The following is a 16,914-nucleotide window of genomic DNA, read 5'->3' as shown; positions in this document are numbered from 1 at the left end:
TCTTTGGTCGGCCGAAGGGGCTTTGTTCGGTCCTTCTATAATTAGTCCGATGTCTAACGAATAAAGGCTACAAACCATATGAGAAGGTAGTTCTATGGACTCTAAGAGTATAGGGTACCCGAGGTTTCTCTGTCGAATGGGCGGGTTTCAATTAAATGTTAGCCCAAGCCGTTTCCTGTTGTGATCCGATCTGGTAGCAATAAAATTGTTGCACGGTCGAGCGTTTGGAGTCCAGATCTTCACATTACGGATCGACTTGTTTTCTGGTCGAATCTATAGGTGTTTAAAAGTAAGAAAACTGCGGGAATTGAGCGGACCATCTTTGTTGTTTTTTAATAACAAAGTGATATTATAATGTTCTCTACACATTTAAAGATCGATCACTGCTTGTGAGCATGCTAGTGATATACTCATGTTGCAATCAAAGCAACCATGCAATAATTAACATAGACGTTGTTGTAGACTCATTGTTTACTGAGCTGTTTCAAAGTTATTTTTATCATCTTTATGTGGTCAATGTAATGCATATCTGATTCTGTTTACACTGGTTGCATTTACAAGGCACGCAGTTGACTCTCCCTGGAAAAGCTGTATGAAATCTGCATACTTCGGCAGCTAAATTTTGATTACAGTAGCTTGGTTCATTGTTTAAATATTTTTTGTTGCCAACATTCTAAGCATACGTTTGCCATAATCGACCAGCTGTTTGTGTTCTGTTTTTTTTCATAAATATAAAACGACTAATAGGAAAACTATTATGGGCAAGAGCAAGCTTCTGTGCCTAAAAAACTAGTTGTGTTATATTACTTGTGCAAATGAAACTTTTTATGCCTTTGTTACACTCGCTAAAGTAAAACCTTCTGTTTTCAAAGTTTATCTTCAAATTCTTTCCATATTACCTTGACGCTACAGATAACCATAATTGTAAGCACTTTTTATTTTACCTCTGTAATATTGCAACACGATTTTTTTATTGTACACTCTAAAGCTATATATCTGTCAACAGCGATTAGTTTTAGATTTAGGTTTTAACAAATCTTTGTGTTACTTTATAAATTGTAAAACGTTGAATTGCAAAGCTTGAGCAATAATGTGCTAACTTTATCAGGAACTAATATATAATTAATGTTTTTTGTACATAAAATTGTGGACATGCGTATTCTAAAGGCTGAAGGCATCTAAGATTATCTCTGAAGGTGTATATATATATAAAACCAGTCTTATGTTATATTGAAACAAAACACTCTTAATATGCACTATTTGACTTCGAAGAGTTAGTTATAAGTGGGCTTTGTTAGCACCTACTGGTTTCAGACAAAGGATACACGATAATTAAATACATGTAAGCATTTTTGTGAGTGTTATATAGAGGTTAATGTGCACCTGAATTATAAATTTTATCATTTTTATTTAAATGCTCATGGCAGGTAAAGAAGACTACAGAATGTATACTCATAACTATAAAATAATTATTTGAAACTTTCAAAATGAATTTTTAAAACTCATGTGATGAACAGAATGTGTAATTGTGAACCATCAGAGTATATATTGTTGCTTCGAGATCTACACTATTGTTCATAATTTCCCAAATTTTAAACCATTGGTATGTTTTACTGGAATTTGAGCAATGCTGCATGTGAGAAAGGTACGGGTATCAAATATTTGCTTTCTTACTGTAACATTGAATTGTGTTGAAGTTATATAGTTTGTAACATAGCCTATAGTACTGCTCGTTTTGAATTTGTCTTTTACCATACATAGGATGTTGACCTTAACGGTTGACTTGCAACAAAATTCACATTACAGTTATTTGGTATCAAAAGATTCACCATGTCTTACTCTGCTGTGTTGTAGGTGCAAAATATGTGGAAATGTGATTACAGGCTTTTAAAAGTTCAAAAACGAACAGTTAATCTCAGCCATTTCGAAAACGCCGTAGGCCAGAATCTCTTTCCAAAACGGCTCAAATGGGATGTAGTTGAACATGATGCCTTCTGTTTACACTTTCATGCAACCTCATTCGTCGAAATATTTTCACAAATATACTTCACGCATTCAATAAAACTATGTCTATTGTTCTTACGCGTCTGTTTAATCGTCATTGTAATGCTGTCACTTTTAGCACTGATATTTCAAAACCTACTATACAAATCATTTAAATTTTTTAACCTTAGCCTGAAAGAGTCTATATCATCCTCTGATAAACATGAGGAGCCTGTTGGTCGCCTGTGATAGTCGAAAAATGTTGCATAAATTTTTCGCGCTATTTGTCAAGAAGTATGGGTCACACGATCAGATTATGACTATACGATTAGACCAAACTGAGGCCAAACTGTAAAGTAGCGAGCATCTATATTTGATAGGGGCTTTTCGGTAAAACCCAAAGTGTTTGTCATAAACTAGTGCTACGAAACATTTTTTTTATTGAGCCTTTTATTGGAATTTCAATTCACATGATAATATCACGTGTCACAACAATAACCACGTCGAGTTGAGTACGTCATCGAAATAAAGGGATTCCAAACTACGACGTTTTTGTGATGGCGGTGATTAACTGATCGTTTTTGAGCTTTTAAGAGCTTTTAATCACATTTCCACATATTTTGCACCTACAACACAGCAGAATAAGACATGGGGAATTTTTTGATACTAACTAACTGTAATGTGAATTTTGTCGCAAGTAAACTTTTAAAATGTTCCTAAAATGTTGAAATATAACCTACTAATGCAGTACATAGTAAATATATGGGTGCATCTGAACATTTGTTAAACTAGCATTGGGCAAGAAGTTTATTTCTCCCTTTGTGTTACCCTTCCAACTTGAAACAACCGCTGATGGAATAGTGTTACAAGGTTTCTCTCTTCAGTTCAGTTTCAAACATTTTGAATCAAAAACTTTAACATAAAATGTATTCTTACGTGATTTTTGTTTTTTATATTATTTGTACTCTTAGCGTACCTAATTTTGTTTACAGTGAAACTTGAATGAGAATTTGACTTGAATTTCTCATAATTTTTGAGTGTCAGCAAGAGCCTACAACTAGTTTCCAAAGGATATTCACTGACCAAAGTTACTCAGATAAGATGAACTAATAAGAGACATCACTTGCATGGCTGTGTGCAGCTTCTTATGAAACACTTTAAAAATGTTAACTAGCTTCATTGGTCTGTCCTCTCCACAGTGAGTTAACCAGCGCATGGGTCTGTCCTTTCTACAGTGAGTTAACCAGCGCATGCATCTGTCCTCTCTACAGTGAGTTAACCAGCGCATGCATCTGTCCTCTCTACAGTGAGTTAACCACCGCATGCGTCTGTCCTCTCTACAGTGAATTAACTAGCTTGATCGGTCTGTCCTCTCTACAGTGAGTCAACTAGCTTGATTGGTCTATCCTCTCTACAGTGAGTTAACTAGCTTGATTGGTCTATCCTCTCTACAGTGAGTTAACTAGCTTCATTGGTCTGTCCTCTCAACAGTGAGTTAACAAGCTTCATTGGTCTGCCCTCTCAACAGTGAGTTAACAAGCTTCATTGGTCTGTCCTCTCTACAGTTAGTTAACTAACTATTGGTCTGTCCTTTCTACAGTGAGTTAACCAGCTTCATTGGTCTGTTCTCTCTACAGTGAGTTAACTAACTATTGGTCTGTCCTTTCTACAGGGAGTTAACCAATGCATGCGTCTGGTCTCACAATTAAAAGAGCTATTTGAATGATTTATTTCTTAAGAACTTGCTCATATTGCTGAATGTTCAATTTCAAACACCTGCAATGTTTATTTAGAATAGATATGAATAAACTCATGCAGATTGTTCAGAATACTCTTCTTAAAAATTACTTTTACCATAACATAGCAACGTAAATCTGTTTCAGCTTCGAGATGACTCCAAAAACTAGAGTGAAAAGCTGAGTGAAACATTGCGGACTATTATCAAATGACCTTGAAGACATACGAGTCTGTTTCCATGGCAATGTATGTAGTATTATTCTCTCTTATCCGTTGTCAGTTTGCTGGATGAGTGGTGAAAATTTCAGTTTTCATTTAACATTTAGTGAATCAATTGAAAGTGTGCCAACGGCCGTAACCTATACACACGCCTATAAATAGTGTGCAGTGTCTGATAAGGGTGATGAGATTACTGAGATACCAGTCAAATAGCAGGCTGAGGCTCCTGCAAACAGATATCTAATCTTTATTGATTTATTGATCACACTTCCTATCAACCATCTTTCGTTAACTATTTGTGTCAGCTGACACTTTTCATGTTCTTCAACGATGAAAGTTTAATAATTTTGTTCGCAAATAAAGAATTTAAACTAAATGGTATGATTCTACATGTGAACAATGAAGGTGTGGAAATTATAAGGTTGAAGACTTATTTTTCTGTGGAATGTTGGTGTGATCTAGAGATTTCAGGTGCCTTTTTTCATTCTTGTGTTGATAAAATTAGCAGATTTCAGTCTATATACCATTTTGGAAGTGCTTTAAAAATGTGAGAGTGTAAAATGGTCCTCCTGTCTGTCCTTAGACTGAAGTTTTCAATAATCAAGCGCAGAACCAGCAGTAATTGATCCCAAGGCATTTGTTACACGCTCTAATTGTTGCTGCACTGGCAGCAGCGCTTCCCTTTAGCTTACCACTAATGGAGAATTCTTGGGCTGCAGACACAATGAGTGAGCAGAAGCTAGACTCTAGGCAGTCTCAGCAAAGTCAGCCGAAAATTAGACTCAGAAACCCCTTCACCAAAGGCTCTCCAGCACCCCCACCCCCTCCGGACGCCATTTCTGCTATCAGCTCAATGCTTGAGCCACAGGCAGTACACACGGGTAAATACAAAGGGGAGTTGGAATAGTGTAGGTGTGATAGGCGGGTAGACCTACTACAGTTGGGCATGAGAAGTGTGATAAGTAGCTTGTTGCTGGCTGACCAGAATGTTTAAGTAAAGCCGGTTAGGCAGCCAGATGAGAACATGCTTGCAGTCTAACTGAGGCCTTAGAGTGGAGATGGGCGATATGGGACATGACGAGGGCTTTTACCTTCTATAAATTCACAAAACCATCGCTTCGCCTAGACTATTTAGAGAGAGTGTGAGCATTGCCAGCATTATCTCTATGAAGTAGCATTTCCTTGATAACAGTTGGACAATGACAAATGAGCAAAACTTGTTCTCTATTCAACAGCGCAGTAAAACTAGTCACACCTCATTTAACAATATATAGCAGTGCTAGCTATCACTTATTTAATAATATATAGCAGTACTAGCTATCACTTATTTAATAATATATAGCAGTACTAGCTATCACTCACTTAACAATATATAGTAGTGCTAGCTATCACTCATTTAACAATATATAGCAGTACTAGCTATCACTCATTTAACAATATATAGTAGTGCTAGCTATCACTTATTTAACAATATATAGTAGTGCTATCCTGCTAGTTTCTGATGTTATATTTACCATGTAGAGGATGACCCTCACCAATCCCCAACCAAGGAAGAGAGTGAAAAGAAAAAAAAGAAGGCAACCCCTCCACCTGGAACCTTTGAATATGTGGTGCGTAGAGTTTCTCAACACACTTACCAGTATCACAGTGTCTGCTGGAGTTTGTTTGAGATCTTATTCTGACTAATCCGGAGACTTCCGGAATGATCTGGAATAGCGACATTCTATCTGTAGAACTATCATGTTTTCTTGTTTGGAGTGTTAGCCATGTAGGTTATGGTGCTTGTCAATAGTAAGAACAGCCATTGCAATATTCTCTGGAGACTAGTTCGTGTTAGAGACTCAAATGTTACATTTTGCCTGCCCTCTAGCCTCCACTAATCAGCATATCCTTAGAAGGCTTACAGTTGTAGTGAGCAGTCTGCGGCTACTGGCTATCCTTCCTCAAGTAGATTTCATAACTTATGGATGACATTGTAATTTTTAGACCCTGTCATAGATACATTTTGGTGAAAAAGTTAGGGGTGTGTGGGGGTAGTTATAGGGGTGTGTGGGGGTGATTACAGGGGTGGGTAACTATAACTGTGCTTTGGAAAAGCCTAGTAGTTTAACGGAGTTTAATTTTTTTACCAGTAGTTTTGTGGAAATAGGAGTTTTTCTTGCTGCGTATGACAAATTGTTACACTCCACGGTGTCAAGTCCTAAATTATTAGCTTTAGACAAAAGTTTGAGGTGAGGAGTGAGTGCACAGCTATTTACCGGCTGTTATAGCTTATAGATGCACTAGAGTGCGGCTGGAACAAACTGACACCAATAAACAGGTTTAAAAGTCTTATTATACATACCGACTCCAGAGCGAGTCATCCAGGCATCTGGTGTTACGATAAGGTATTGCTCATGATCAGAGTGCTGTGTAAAGCGGAATACCAGACAGTTTTATTCTTGTTGACAGGCTTTTTCATTACCGCTACAGCTTGGCTCTATTCATAGAAGCTATTCAGGCTGATGTAAGACTACCATGTGGTTACATGTAATTGTTATTACAGTTCTCTCGTGGCCCCTCTCATCACATTCTGTCTTACACAATCTTAGGAACCAAGTTTCTTGTTTCATACTTCCATAACTTAGCTTGTGATTCTCGCTACTTGGTTAGCTTCACAAGGCTGGCTGTAGCCGAACTGTTGAATCGTGAAAGACAGTCTCTCCTTTGTTTTGTATGAAACAACACCACAATTAGTAGCACTAAAGTTGTCTTACCTTTAGATTATAAAAAGTGGGTGTCTAAGTAGATTCAACATAAGTTGTTATTTAGTGGTTAAGAATCATTGATCTCTATGCAGGTAAAGGAAGGGGATAAGCTACGCAGTCTCGCTGCTCAGTTTGACACGACTCCTTCCGTGCTGAAGAAACTTAACAGGCTCACTATGGACTTTCTTTATCCCGAGCAGGTCAGCCTATAACAACTCAGTTATTTCCTCGACTTACAGCATAAGTGTCGAAACATGTGAGGTTGTCCGTGCGCTCATACGTAACTCTATAAAAATATGCAGGTACAGCATTTCTGCAGGTCACAACTGATAACTTCGACGTGACATTGCTTAGCATAGATCTGTAGTCCTAAATTGTAGCTTTGTCATTGCTTTCTATATTGTAAGAAAAAAAGAAGTGTAACGTTGTCTATAAATTATAAATGTTTACCCTACTTTTTGTTTGGTTTTAATAAAATCACCATAGTAAACTGAAACAGATTTTACTATTTTAACTATTTTATCGAATCAGAATCATTTTAAATTGTCATGTAATGGCTTGAAGTCACTCATTGTAGAAGACATGAACAATTCTTGGGCCTGTCATGAGTAGTCAATTTTAAAGTTAGTATTTTTACAATTAATTAGAATTGTGCATTTTATTTTAAGGAAGGGTAGCTGATTTACCTTTTTACCTGAACCTATAGGTTGTAGACTAGGGCAGTATGCTAGTCCAGAGTGTGCTAACACTAAGCTATATAATGCGTGAGAATATTATACATTATATATTATACATATTAGTTTACTTCCTGGTCATTACTATAATATAGTTGAGTAAGGATGAGTCTAAACAGCCATATGTCGACTCGCTGACTCTGTTAGGATAGGCGCTGTCGGATAGGTTATGGTTGTTGAGTGCATGTGGTTTACTGTCGAATAGGTTATACTTTGCGAGGGCATTGCGGTGTGCTGTCATCCCGAGCGAAAAATGATTTTGTCAATACAATTATCAATAGTCAAGCATAACAACCCTATTGAACTTGCTTCATTTTATGCGACAAGTTAGTCCATCCGCTAGGGCTGCATACAGTAAATATGTTAATTCTTGCGTGTTAGTTATTGTGAGCAGTTAGTCATCATAAAGATATGCGTTTGTTTCTACCTACATTTGCCTGGTTGGAGTTAGCCGCTGTGTTACGTGCATATTGATTGTTGGATTTGCCATCTTTGTTAGCCACTTATACAGACACAGCTTTCTTTGTTCTCTCATCAGACCACGAGTCATAATATGGAAATGTAATAATTTTTCCTGGTACCAAGTTATAAATCACATGGTTTCCCGAAAATCTGAAATGCATGCTATTAGAATTCCTTCACTTCACTACTGTTGTCAGAGAGCTGTTGGATATAGTATTAATAGCAGAAGGTCTGTAGGCTTAACACTGTCTAGTGTTCATTTCTCTACGGAGATGAGATCTGAATTGCGCTGGTCCCGAAGTCTCAGTAAGAGAATATCTAGCAGACCAAATCAATAAATAAAAGCCAGTATTATTCTTCAAGTTGCATGTTTAGTCTTTTTGTGCAGTGTTGTTTGTTGTTGTTTTATCGTGAGCTTTCGTTGGTGTGTTGTTGACTGGCTGTGACTATGCAGGTCCTACGGATACCAGATGAGAACTACATCACTTTAAACGCGCCCTCCATTAAAAAGTCTCCGAGTGACCTATCTTCACGGGCTGCTCATCCACATCCCTTGGTTAGCTTTTCTCTATTTTCTTGTGAATTATGCTTTGCTAACTGCTTCATCTGTAACAGTTTGTGTCGAACGTTCTCTCTAATTATTCACTTCAGCCGCTAAGGCTTTCTCTTCAACAATATACTTTGTGGTATTCTAACACACGTGCGTGCCTAAAGGGTGGGGTAATTGTTATGGCTAGTTAGAAAGGGGAGGGTGGAGTAACTTGGTACAATTCTATGAATATTGATTTTTCTTTGGAACTTTGATCGGTTGATTTGTAAAGCTAAATGCTCAAATACAAGTGAATCTGTTTTTTCTTTTGTCATACTGTTAAGGAAAACGTTAAATGATTTAATAAATCTTCAAATATTTACTCATCTCACCTTTACTGTTCATCCAGTTGTAGTCTACCCAGTATTATGCTCTTCCTGTTCTTCATTCGCTCTTCAGTTCGGTTTTTTTCAGTTTTATATTAAACAAAAGCAAACTTTATTAAATTATTTTTAAATATTAAAGAAGATGTGACAAAAATTTCACAAACTTTATCTCGAAATATGTTTTTCATACTTCAGTATTATCTTCAGTATTTCGGATTACTCTCCTGTGATCCGCCTTTTGTGATGCTGCATTCAAGTGTATGTAGTGGAGAATATTAAAAACAGGGCTCCTTGCAAATATTTAGAGCGGCTGAAAACATAAGGTTTTTCATGCACTATTTCGTAAGAGCTAAATCAGTTTATAAAAATAATCTTGCAGAGACATAAGTAATATTTAACTTTGCTGACTTGTGAACAATTGTAAGTCATATGCATCTTCCAGCTTGTACTGGCTAACTGAAAGCAATATCATACTATATTGCATAACAAAGCGTTCTCAAAAATGTAGGCGCGATAGCATTATTCTAAAAATTAGTTTTGTAGTAGATTAGTGATAAATATTACGGTATATTATATGTAAACAAAGTTCTAAAAGATATTTGGCCAAAATAAATTGACGTGGTAATTGTGTGTTTCTCATAGTGTTGATTCTCTTAGTTGAGTTGATAGTTGGCTATTAACTATAACAATAAGACGTAGCATTTGTCATTGGCTTAAGATATAGCTTGTGCACAAGTATAATGAAAAATTAGACATGGTTCCATGATTAGATAACTCCTGATTAAAAGGAAGTTGTTTCCTCTGTAGAGAGTATTGTGAAATACGTTACGTAATTATGTAAAAACAATTTCTTTGCCATCAATTGGTAGTGCACACATGTAGGATGTGCTGCCCTGTACAGACATGCTCATTGTAACCTGTCACAGAGTAAAGCCTCCTCGGAGATCATTTACTAACCTTAGGCCAGTCTCATTTATAACTTTCAATGTGCAATGATATTAATAAAATTTTCAAAATTTGTCTGAAATATCTAGTACGGCTCATTCTTTCAAAGTTAGACTTTCTGGTTACGAGTCATGCATCTTGCCTGTGTAAACCCGTCTGAAATTATTTTTAATCTCACAATGTTTACTTTAACTAAATTTTTATAGGGGTTGCCTTCAAGGGAAGATGACTTTTCTAATAGTTTAAAAACGCTGTTTTGTCTGGATATCCACAAATAGCTGCTAGATGACACAATCAGAAAAGTTAAAATATTCAAAGACGAAATCATGGAATACGAAATCCTGTATATACCTTTTTTAAACTTTATTTAATGCCAAATAAAGTTTAAAAAAGATATATCAATATCATCTCCCAAAATAAATGCTCATACCTTTTACCAAAATACAATTACATGTACCAAAATTTTGAATTTTGTCAAAATGAGATGAAATACCTTTCATCTCATTCCTTCATTCAACTATTAGGACTGTGAAACGTTTTCTTGCAGCAGGCAAAAGAAGAAGTGGTCCCAAAGAAAGTGTTTCCCGGTCACCTAGTTCGCAGCCAAGCCTCTTGTCACTCTATAGTTGATGAGATGGATTTGCCTCCCCGTCCACTTTCGCAAGACGAAGCTGAGTATCTTGACCATGAATGCTTTGAGAGGTTTATCAAGATTCACTCATTGTACATTACAGAACATAACGTAAGGTTATACATTGTATATCTAATTGCTGGTTGGCAAAGTTAGTGTTGTGTATGCTTCACCGGTGCCAAAGGGTGGACAAATCCTTGTCCACTTTGGCACAGTCTTTTACACTCTTATCTTCGAATGTCATATCACCTAGACGAACCTTGACATGTGCACTTTAGAGGACTATAATTGATATACTGTTGTTAGTGGCAACTAATGCTATTATTCATATATTAGGGCCCTATTGACGGAGTGTTGTTGGTGACACCAAATGCTGTCATGTTTGACCCAAATGTTTCTAACCCTCTTGTAATGGAGAAGGGTGCTGATGAATTTGGGATGATTGCCAAGATGGACACTATCATGTCAGCTTCAATCTACCACGATTTGGATGCCCTACAGTCAATGCGCAACAGGAAGTTAGTAGCCTAACGCAGTACATCATTTACTCCAACCCTCAAACATTCTGCTTTGTAATTTATCTGCTAGGATTTCCTTCAAATATCTGTGTTCTCTTTGAGGGATTCAACGTGTCTTTCGAAATCACATTCCAGAGTTCTTCCATAACTAATTGTAGTTGTCTTCTCTGCTGTAACTTTCACAACTAGGCTGCACAATCTTGCAGCTTAGTTGAGAAAATCAATCTTAGTGCTCATAAATGAGGGTATATGAATGAGCCATAGTGGATGATAGCTGCAGACTACTTGGCAGCACGCAGAGAGATTTTCTGAGACTCATCTATACCTGCAGATATTAATTACATAGGTTTTATACTTGTTTTTCCATATTATATCAACTTTATACATTGATCCTTACAAATACTTAGTCGTGTAGCTAAAAGGTATTTTAGGATCAGCATTAGCTATAAAATTACAAAAATAAAACTGCATTGCTTACATAATTATAACAATGATAAACTAAACTCCATATATTTGTGAACTCAAAACTTTAGTTGTTCTTATGGCTCTCATTGAGGGTTTGTAGTGATAGCATGTTTCTAGTGAGCTTCTCATAGTCGTCAATATTTTGTACAGAATTGCAGCTGAGCATCTGTGTATTGCCAAAAACAGAAACGGGGGATCTGCGTGAGCTCCTGTAACACACGATGTGCAGCCTTGACTAGGTTTGCACTAGCCAAGCCCTGTTGTTCAGTCTCTCATCCTTATACTGAATACTGTTGGTCTTGCAGGAAAGATCTGACTTCAGCCAAGCCTCCAGTTTATCGACCCGACCCTCCAGCGCCTAGTGCCGTCTCACCTGCCAAGAGCGCTACCAAAGTAACAAATTTGGAAAGTGGTGATGTCACTCCTACAACAGCAATAAATACTGATCCCCAACATTCACCAGATGATGCAATACTTGCCAGTGATGCTGGAGAAGGACAGCTTTCTGCATCTAGTCAAAACTCGAGCCATGTCTACAGCGATGTCGTCGGTAATGAAACTATCAGCATTCAGAATAGCGCGCTTGTTAACAATGACAGCCACATTGTTGCTGAGAATGACACACCAGTACAGAAAGTATTAGATGATGGTACAACTGATTTAACCGAGAAAACTGGCTTGCTGCTTAACCCATCTGATCTGACAATGTTTTCGCTGCCAGTTGATGATACATCATGTGATCTTGATTCGGCGACTTTAGAGGGTATAGCGAAAGGCTGTGAACATACAGCTGAAAAACCCGCAGACACTGATTCTGACATATCAGCAAGCAATTGTAGGCACGCGGAAGCAGGTGAGACCCATATGGCAGCAACTCATGAGTTCACTGTTGTAGAATATGATTTGTCTAACCAGACCCATACTGTTGGTAGATCTTCTTTCTATGTTAATCGTCATGCAACAACGACATTAGAAAATAGAAAGCACCCGTCTAGACCTCCACTACGCTTTCACGCAGCGCTGCAACTCTCTGATCGACCCGAGCTGTTCGAGTCTTTACAGGGTTAGTGCTTCACCCAGCTCGCCTTTCGTCACACACTCTCATTGCTTGTTTTCATCGCTGCTCAGACATTTTGTGGGCCAGCAGTTACAGGTCTCAAGATTGCTTGCCTAATTTCTTGCCATTGCCACATCTCATCTTGTCAAATTTTCTCCCTCGTTCTGTATGGTGTTCAAGGGAGTATTGTTACGAGAAGAGCAACCAAACTCAACTCTATAATTTTGAAGCACTTTGCTCTATTAAAGGTTATGGTTGATGGCTATATTAATAAGTGCAAGATTATGGTTGATGGCACCTATGCAGCTACTTATTTGCTCTACTTCCTGTTAGTGATTGAGTTAGTAATTGAGCTCATACTGTTAGTATGAGCTTTTAAATTATTTGCCCATTTATAGTTTAGTGATTACTGCGGTAAACTGAATATGACATTATTGACTGTGAGTAAATGCTTTAGAGATGGTTCCGGAAGGACTAGCTGTTGACACTCACAAGCAGGCAGCTCAAGAACCCTCACTCTATCTTTGTCTCAGAGTCGGCCAGCCTATCAACAAGTTGGTCTCAAAAAACTGTCCAATCGAATCATATAATAAGAAGAAAAGGCCTGAATATTGCTTCTCCATTCCTCGAGAAAAGTATGTTCTGCCGGCAAAGAATTGCATGTTTTCTATCTTGTCATAACCCAACAATTATAATCTGTTCTGTCCAACTTAAGTTTCGGGTGCACTGTTTTCTGTGGTAGCATATAAGCTGTCACTCTTGATGTCTTCAAGATATCAGTGCTGGTCTTGTTAAACCATAACTGTCACGTACAACTTTTATTGTATTTACTAGGTAAATCAGACACGCTGAGTCCAATTTTGTACTCAAAATAAAGATTAGTCCACTAACTTTCAGAGTAATGAAGGCTTTTTTACAGCGTTTTAATATCGGTCTCGAAAACAACACGATCGGCACAACAAGCTCCGCCCATAAATATGTGACGTAACCTAGCTTTTTAGGAACAGAAGTTACATAGGGATGTTTCGACCGATTTAGAATAATAGAGATGGGTGTTTTAAAATCCATTAATCTCTAAATTCAGCCTTAAAAATAATCTTGGTCTTTTCTGAAAGGTAGATAAGCTATTTAACATTGCATATTTAAAAAAGCGTGATAACGACCCTAGCTTGTGATAAAACCACGCTTTTTGAGCTCACTTTTCTCGGCGTTCAGCCTATTTAAACGTCATGTAACAAGCTACGAGCAATTTTAAATAGTTCATATACCTTTCATAAAAAACTGAAATTATTTTACAGGCTGGATTTAGATAATAATGGGTTTTAAGACGCCCATCTCTATTATTCTAAATCGGACTAAACATTCCCAACTTTCGTTCCTGAAAAAGCTAGGTTTCGTCACATATTTATGGGCGGAGCTTCTAATGCCGATTGTGTTGTTTTCGAAACGGATAGTGAAACGCTTTAAAAAAGCCTAAATGACTTTGAAGGTTAGTGGACCAATCTTTACTTTGAGTAAAAAATCGGAATCAGCGTGGCTGATTCACTGAGAAACTACGATAAAAGCTGTACGTGACAATTATGGTTTAAATTACCTGAAAATTTAACAAAATGCTACTGAAATCCGGGAAAATCTGGTTAATATTAAATCTAGTCAAGACGTGCCTACCGAAAAGCCAAGCTTGCCCAATCTATATATAAATCTGTGTTTGTCATTCATCCAGCGTGAGAGATCATGACACCATCTTTTCCTAGTGCTGGCTTCTGAGGGATGGACACGACTCTTACTATAGTAAATATTTAGACTAGCTTAAGTTACTCAAATTTATTAGATAAAGAAACTTAGCCAATTAATAAATTCTATATTTTCAGCTAGTGATTTTATATTTCCACTTTGTTTGCATCTTTTCAATTGCCAATCAGATCGACTTTAAAATTTGAGAATGAAGTATATCGTTCTTTAAAAGTTTGGTTTGTGTTTACTTTTAATTTGTGCCCTAAACCATTCCTGAAAACATCTGTGGATGAAGCTTATTTCAGTTTTTCAAATAGTTTAATTCAGGCATCTCTGTTACAAGTTGGTCAGACCTTTTTATAACAAGTTATGTCCACCTGCTACTTAATAAAAACATTTACATCGTTAGTTGTTGACACACACAACTGACATGAGAGAATTTATAGAAAATCACAATCATTGAATTGATGTCAACGAAGTTTGCCCAATAATGGTCCTAAATGCTTCACTTTTAGTTTAATACAAATGAAAGCCTGAAGTGTGATTTGGATGGGTGGTGATCGTGTGCATTTGTAGTTTATGTAAAACAATGTGTTCCTCCATAGAGTCGATCTTCTGTACGCTTTCTTCATACAATGGAGACCGGAAGTGTATGATCAAGAAAAGGCATGTGGCAATATGGAAGGTTTTGTGGCCATTACAGAGGATGGCAGTAAGATTTGCAATGACAGCAGTGAGGCTTATACAGAAGAATCCAAGCAACTCTCCCATCATTTAGGGCATCAGGTTGCTTTAGATTGGGAGGTATGGAAATTCACACTCTCAAACTTTCCCCTTGCTAACTTGTTAACCATGCTAACAATATCGCCTCCAATGAATGTATTCAATGTGTGAGGATATATTTTTTCAGATAGTAAGCTGGGAAGAAGTACGGAGGCGAAGAACGATAGACGATTTTGAAAAATATGTGCACCTCCCAGAGCTCAAATCAGAATCACTGATAATCACAGAAGACCATGTGAAAAAGGTAAGTTTTTAGTGGCTTTGTGGTCATTTGTGGTGCTGTGCTGCAGACAAAATACACTCAAGTCTGTTTTCTCTTTTGTACACTTTGAACCTTGTCCTATCGGTCATATTCTGCCGACAAAGGTGCCCGTAGAAGAGGTTGGCCTAAGTCCCTTTTTGAGTGTTAGCACCTAATCACTTGCGTTCATCTCGGGTTTACTTTTTGCGGAGTAAAAACTATACAAGCACCTTTTTTCTCATGATGTTTTCTGGTGTTATATTTTTTTTGCAAAAATCTATTGTTATACTCAAATAGGAATTTTTTCCTTGTTCTTTTCTGTTAATGCTACATGTATCTCCTGATGTTGTGTTCTCAATCACACACATCACCTATTCTTTTGATTTGTAGTTGTTAAGGTGTCTGCCAGCTAGAGTGGAAGGCTATCCATGGGAGCTGGCATTTGGTTCGGAGCAGCATGGATATAGTCTACATCAGATGTACCGAAATATGAATGACCTTGATTGCCCGGTGCTCCTTATTATTGAAACCACAGAAAATCAGGTAATCATCACTGATTTAGGTTAAAATTTCATGTTCACCTCATTATTCATACAACTCACAGATTCACATGAGTAGAATCTAGCTTTTGCACCCAATCTAACGTTTTCACCATGTGTCTGATATTCTGTCCAGGAATTCATTATTGTTGGTGGTTTCAGATATTTGGAGCATTATCCTCTTGCCCTTTTCACATGTCAGAGTCTTTTTATGGTACTGGGGAGTCTTTCCTTTTCACATTTGTTGATGGTTTTAAGACCTATTCCTGGACGGGTTTAAATAACTTCTTCAACAGAGGCGATCACACCTGCTTGATTATTGGCTCCGGAGAGTGAGTATTTGTTATAAACCCAGTAAAAACTGATTCTCTCAGTAGTATAACACCTTCCCTGATACACGATAAAGTTGCAGACCGTAATTTGATTGTATGACATGCTACAGGGGCTCATACGGACTTTGGTTGGATGAAGACATATATCTGGGCAGAACACAGAACTGTCGAACCTATGCTAATGACCCTCTGACAGGCAACGAAGAGGACTTCCATATTAAGCGCTTGGAAGTCTGGTCCTTCCACGAGGGTTAACAGCTGTCCAGATTATTTATAAATTATATTTACCCACAACTACTTTTTTGTTGGTCCACTTCGCTAGCTGTAACAGATATTACAGGTGAGCAGTTTTCTATAGATAACGCGCCAGATACTCTGTATGCGTTGATCATATTCTTACGACAGTCTTTGCATAAGAATGTAGTATTGACATGTTCTTATGATTTAAAATAGTCAGTTTTTCAGCATTTGTGTGGAATGATTATCTCAAAACCCATTTATCAAAAGTTGACTTCACAGTTCATGTTTAAAAATGAAGATCTATTTCACGTAGAGTCTAATGCGTGTGAGAAGTCATATTATGTGTTCTCGTAGTCTCATGATTTTTGAGCCTTTTAGTGCTATACAAGATTTTCTATAAGTTCAGCTTGGAATAATGTTTATTCCTTAGCATAATTCCCATCAGTGCCAATGCTTAAGGCCATATTCGTTTCTTGATGAAACCAAGTAGCCATTATTTACCCATTACGTTTCTATTTCACTCTACCAAAATGGCAATATAAATATTTAGCGTATGCGGCTCACTGTTTTTCAATTCCTCTAGCAATTATTTTTATATTTTTCTAAAATATTGGCACTTACAACCTGAATTG

The 16,914-nt window shown here is 37.2% G+C and overlaps 1 protein-coding gene across 3 annotated transcripts; it reads left to right on the top strand.

Moving 5' to 3' along the window:
* The first annotated feature begins 176 nt into the window (after positions 1 to 176).
* Positions 177 to 16,834, top strand: LOC137392094 (oxidation resistance protein 1-like). Of its 3 annotated transcripts, none has more exons than XM_068078717.1 (15): positions 177 to 289; positions 3,867 to 3,966; positions 4,659 to 4,820; positions 5,461 to 5,549; positions 6,779 to 6,886; positions 8,337 to 8,438; positions 10,293 to 10,484; positions 10,710 to 10,891; positions 11,662 to 12,209; positions 12,871 to 13,048; positions 14,753 to 14,951; positions 15,058 to 15,174; positions 15,562 to 15,714; positions 15,873 to 16,042; positions 16,153 to 16,834. In XM_068078717.1, exons 3-15 carry the CDS (start codon positions 4,664 to 4,666, stop codon positions 16,295 to 16,297), a joined length of 2,340 nt encoding a protein of 779 aa, XP_067934818.1. In that variant the 5' UTR covers positions 177 to 289; positions 3,867 to 3,966; positions 4,659 to 4,663; the 3' UTR covers positions 16,298 to 16,834. The 3 variants fall into 3 exon arrangements, with proteins under 3 accessions (XP_067934818.1, XP_067934816.1, XP_067934817.1); XM_068078715.1 differs by having other exon boundaries at positions 10,290 to 10,484; XM_068078716.1 differs by having other exon boundaries at positions 259 to 389; positions 10,290 to 10,484.
* The last annotated feature ends 80 nt before the right edge of the window (positions 16,835 to 16,914 follow it).

The sequence above is a fragment of the Watersipora subatra genome, chromosome 3 (assembly GCF_963576615.1).
Source record: "Watersipora subatra chromosome 3, tzWatSuba1.1, whole genome shotgun sequence".
In the NCBI taxonomy this organism is placed as follows: domain Eukaryota; kingdom Metazoa; phylum Bryozoa; class Gymnolaemata; order Cheilostomatida; family Watersiporidae; genus Watersipora; species Watersipora subatra.
Note: the sequence above shows the minus strand (reverse complement) of the source record. Positions and strands in the feature narration are given on the sequence as shown.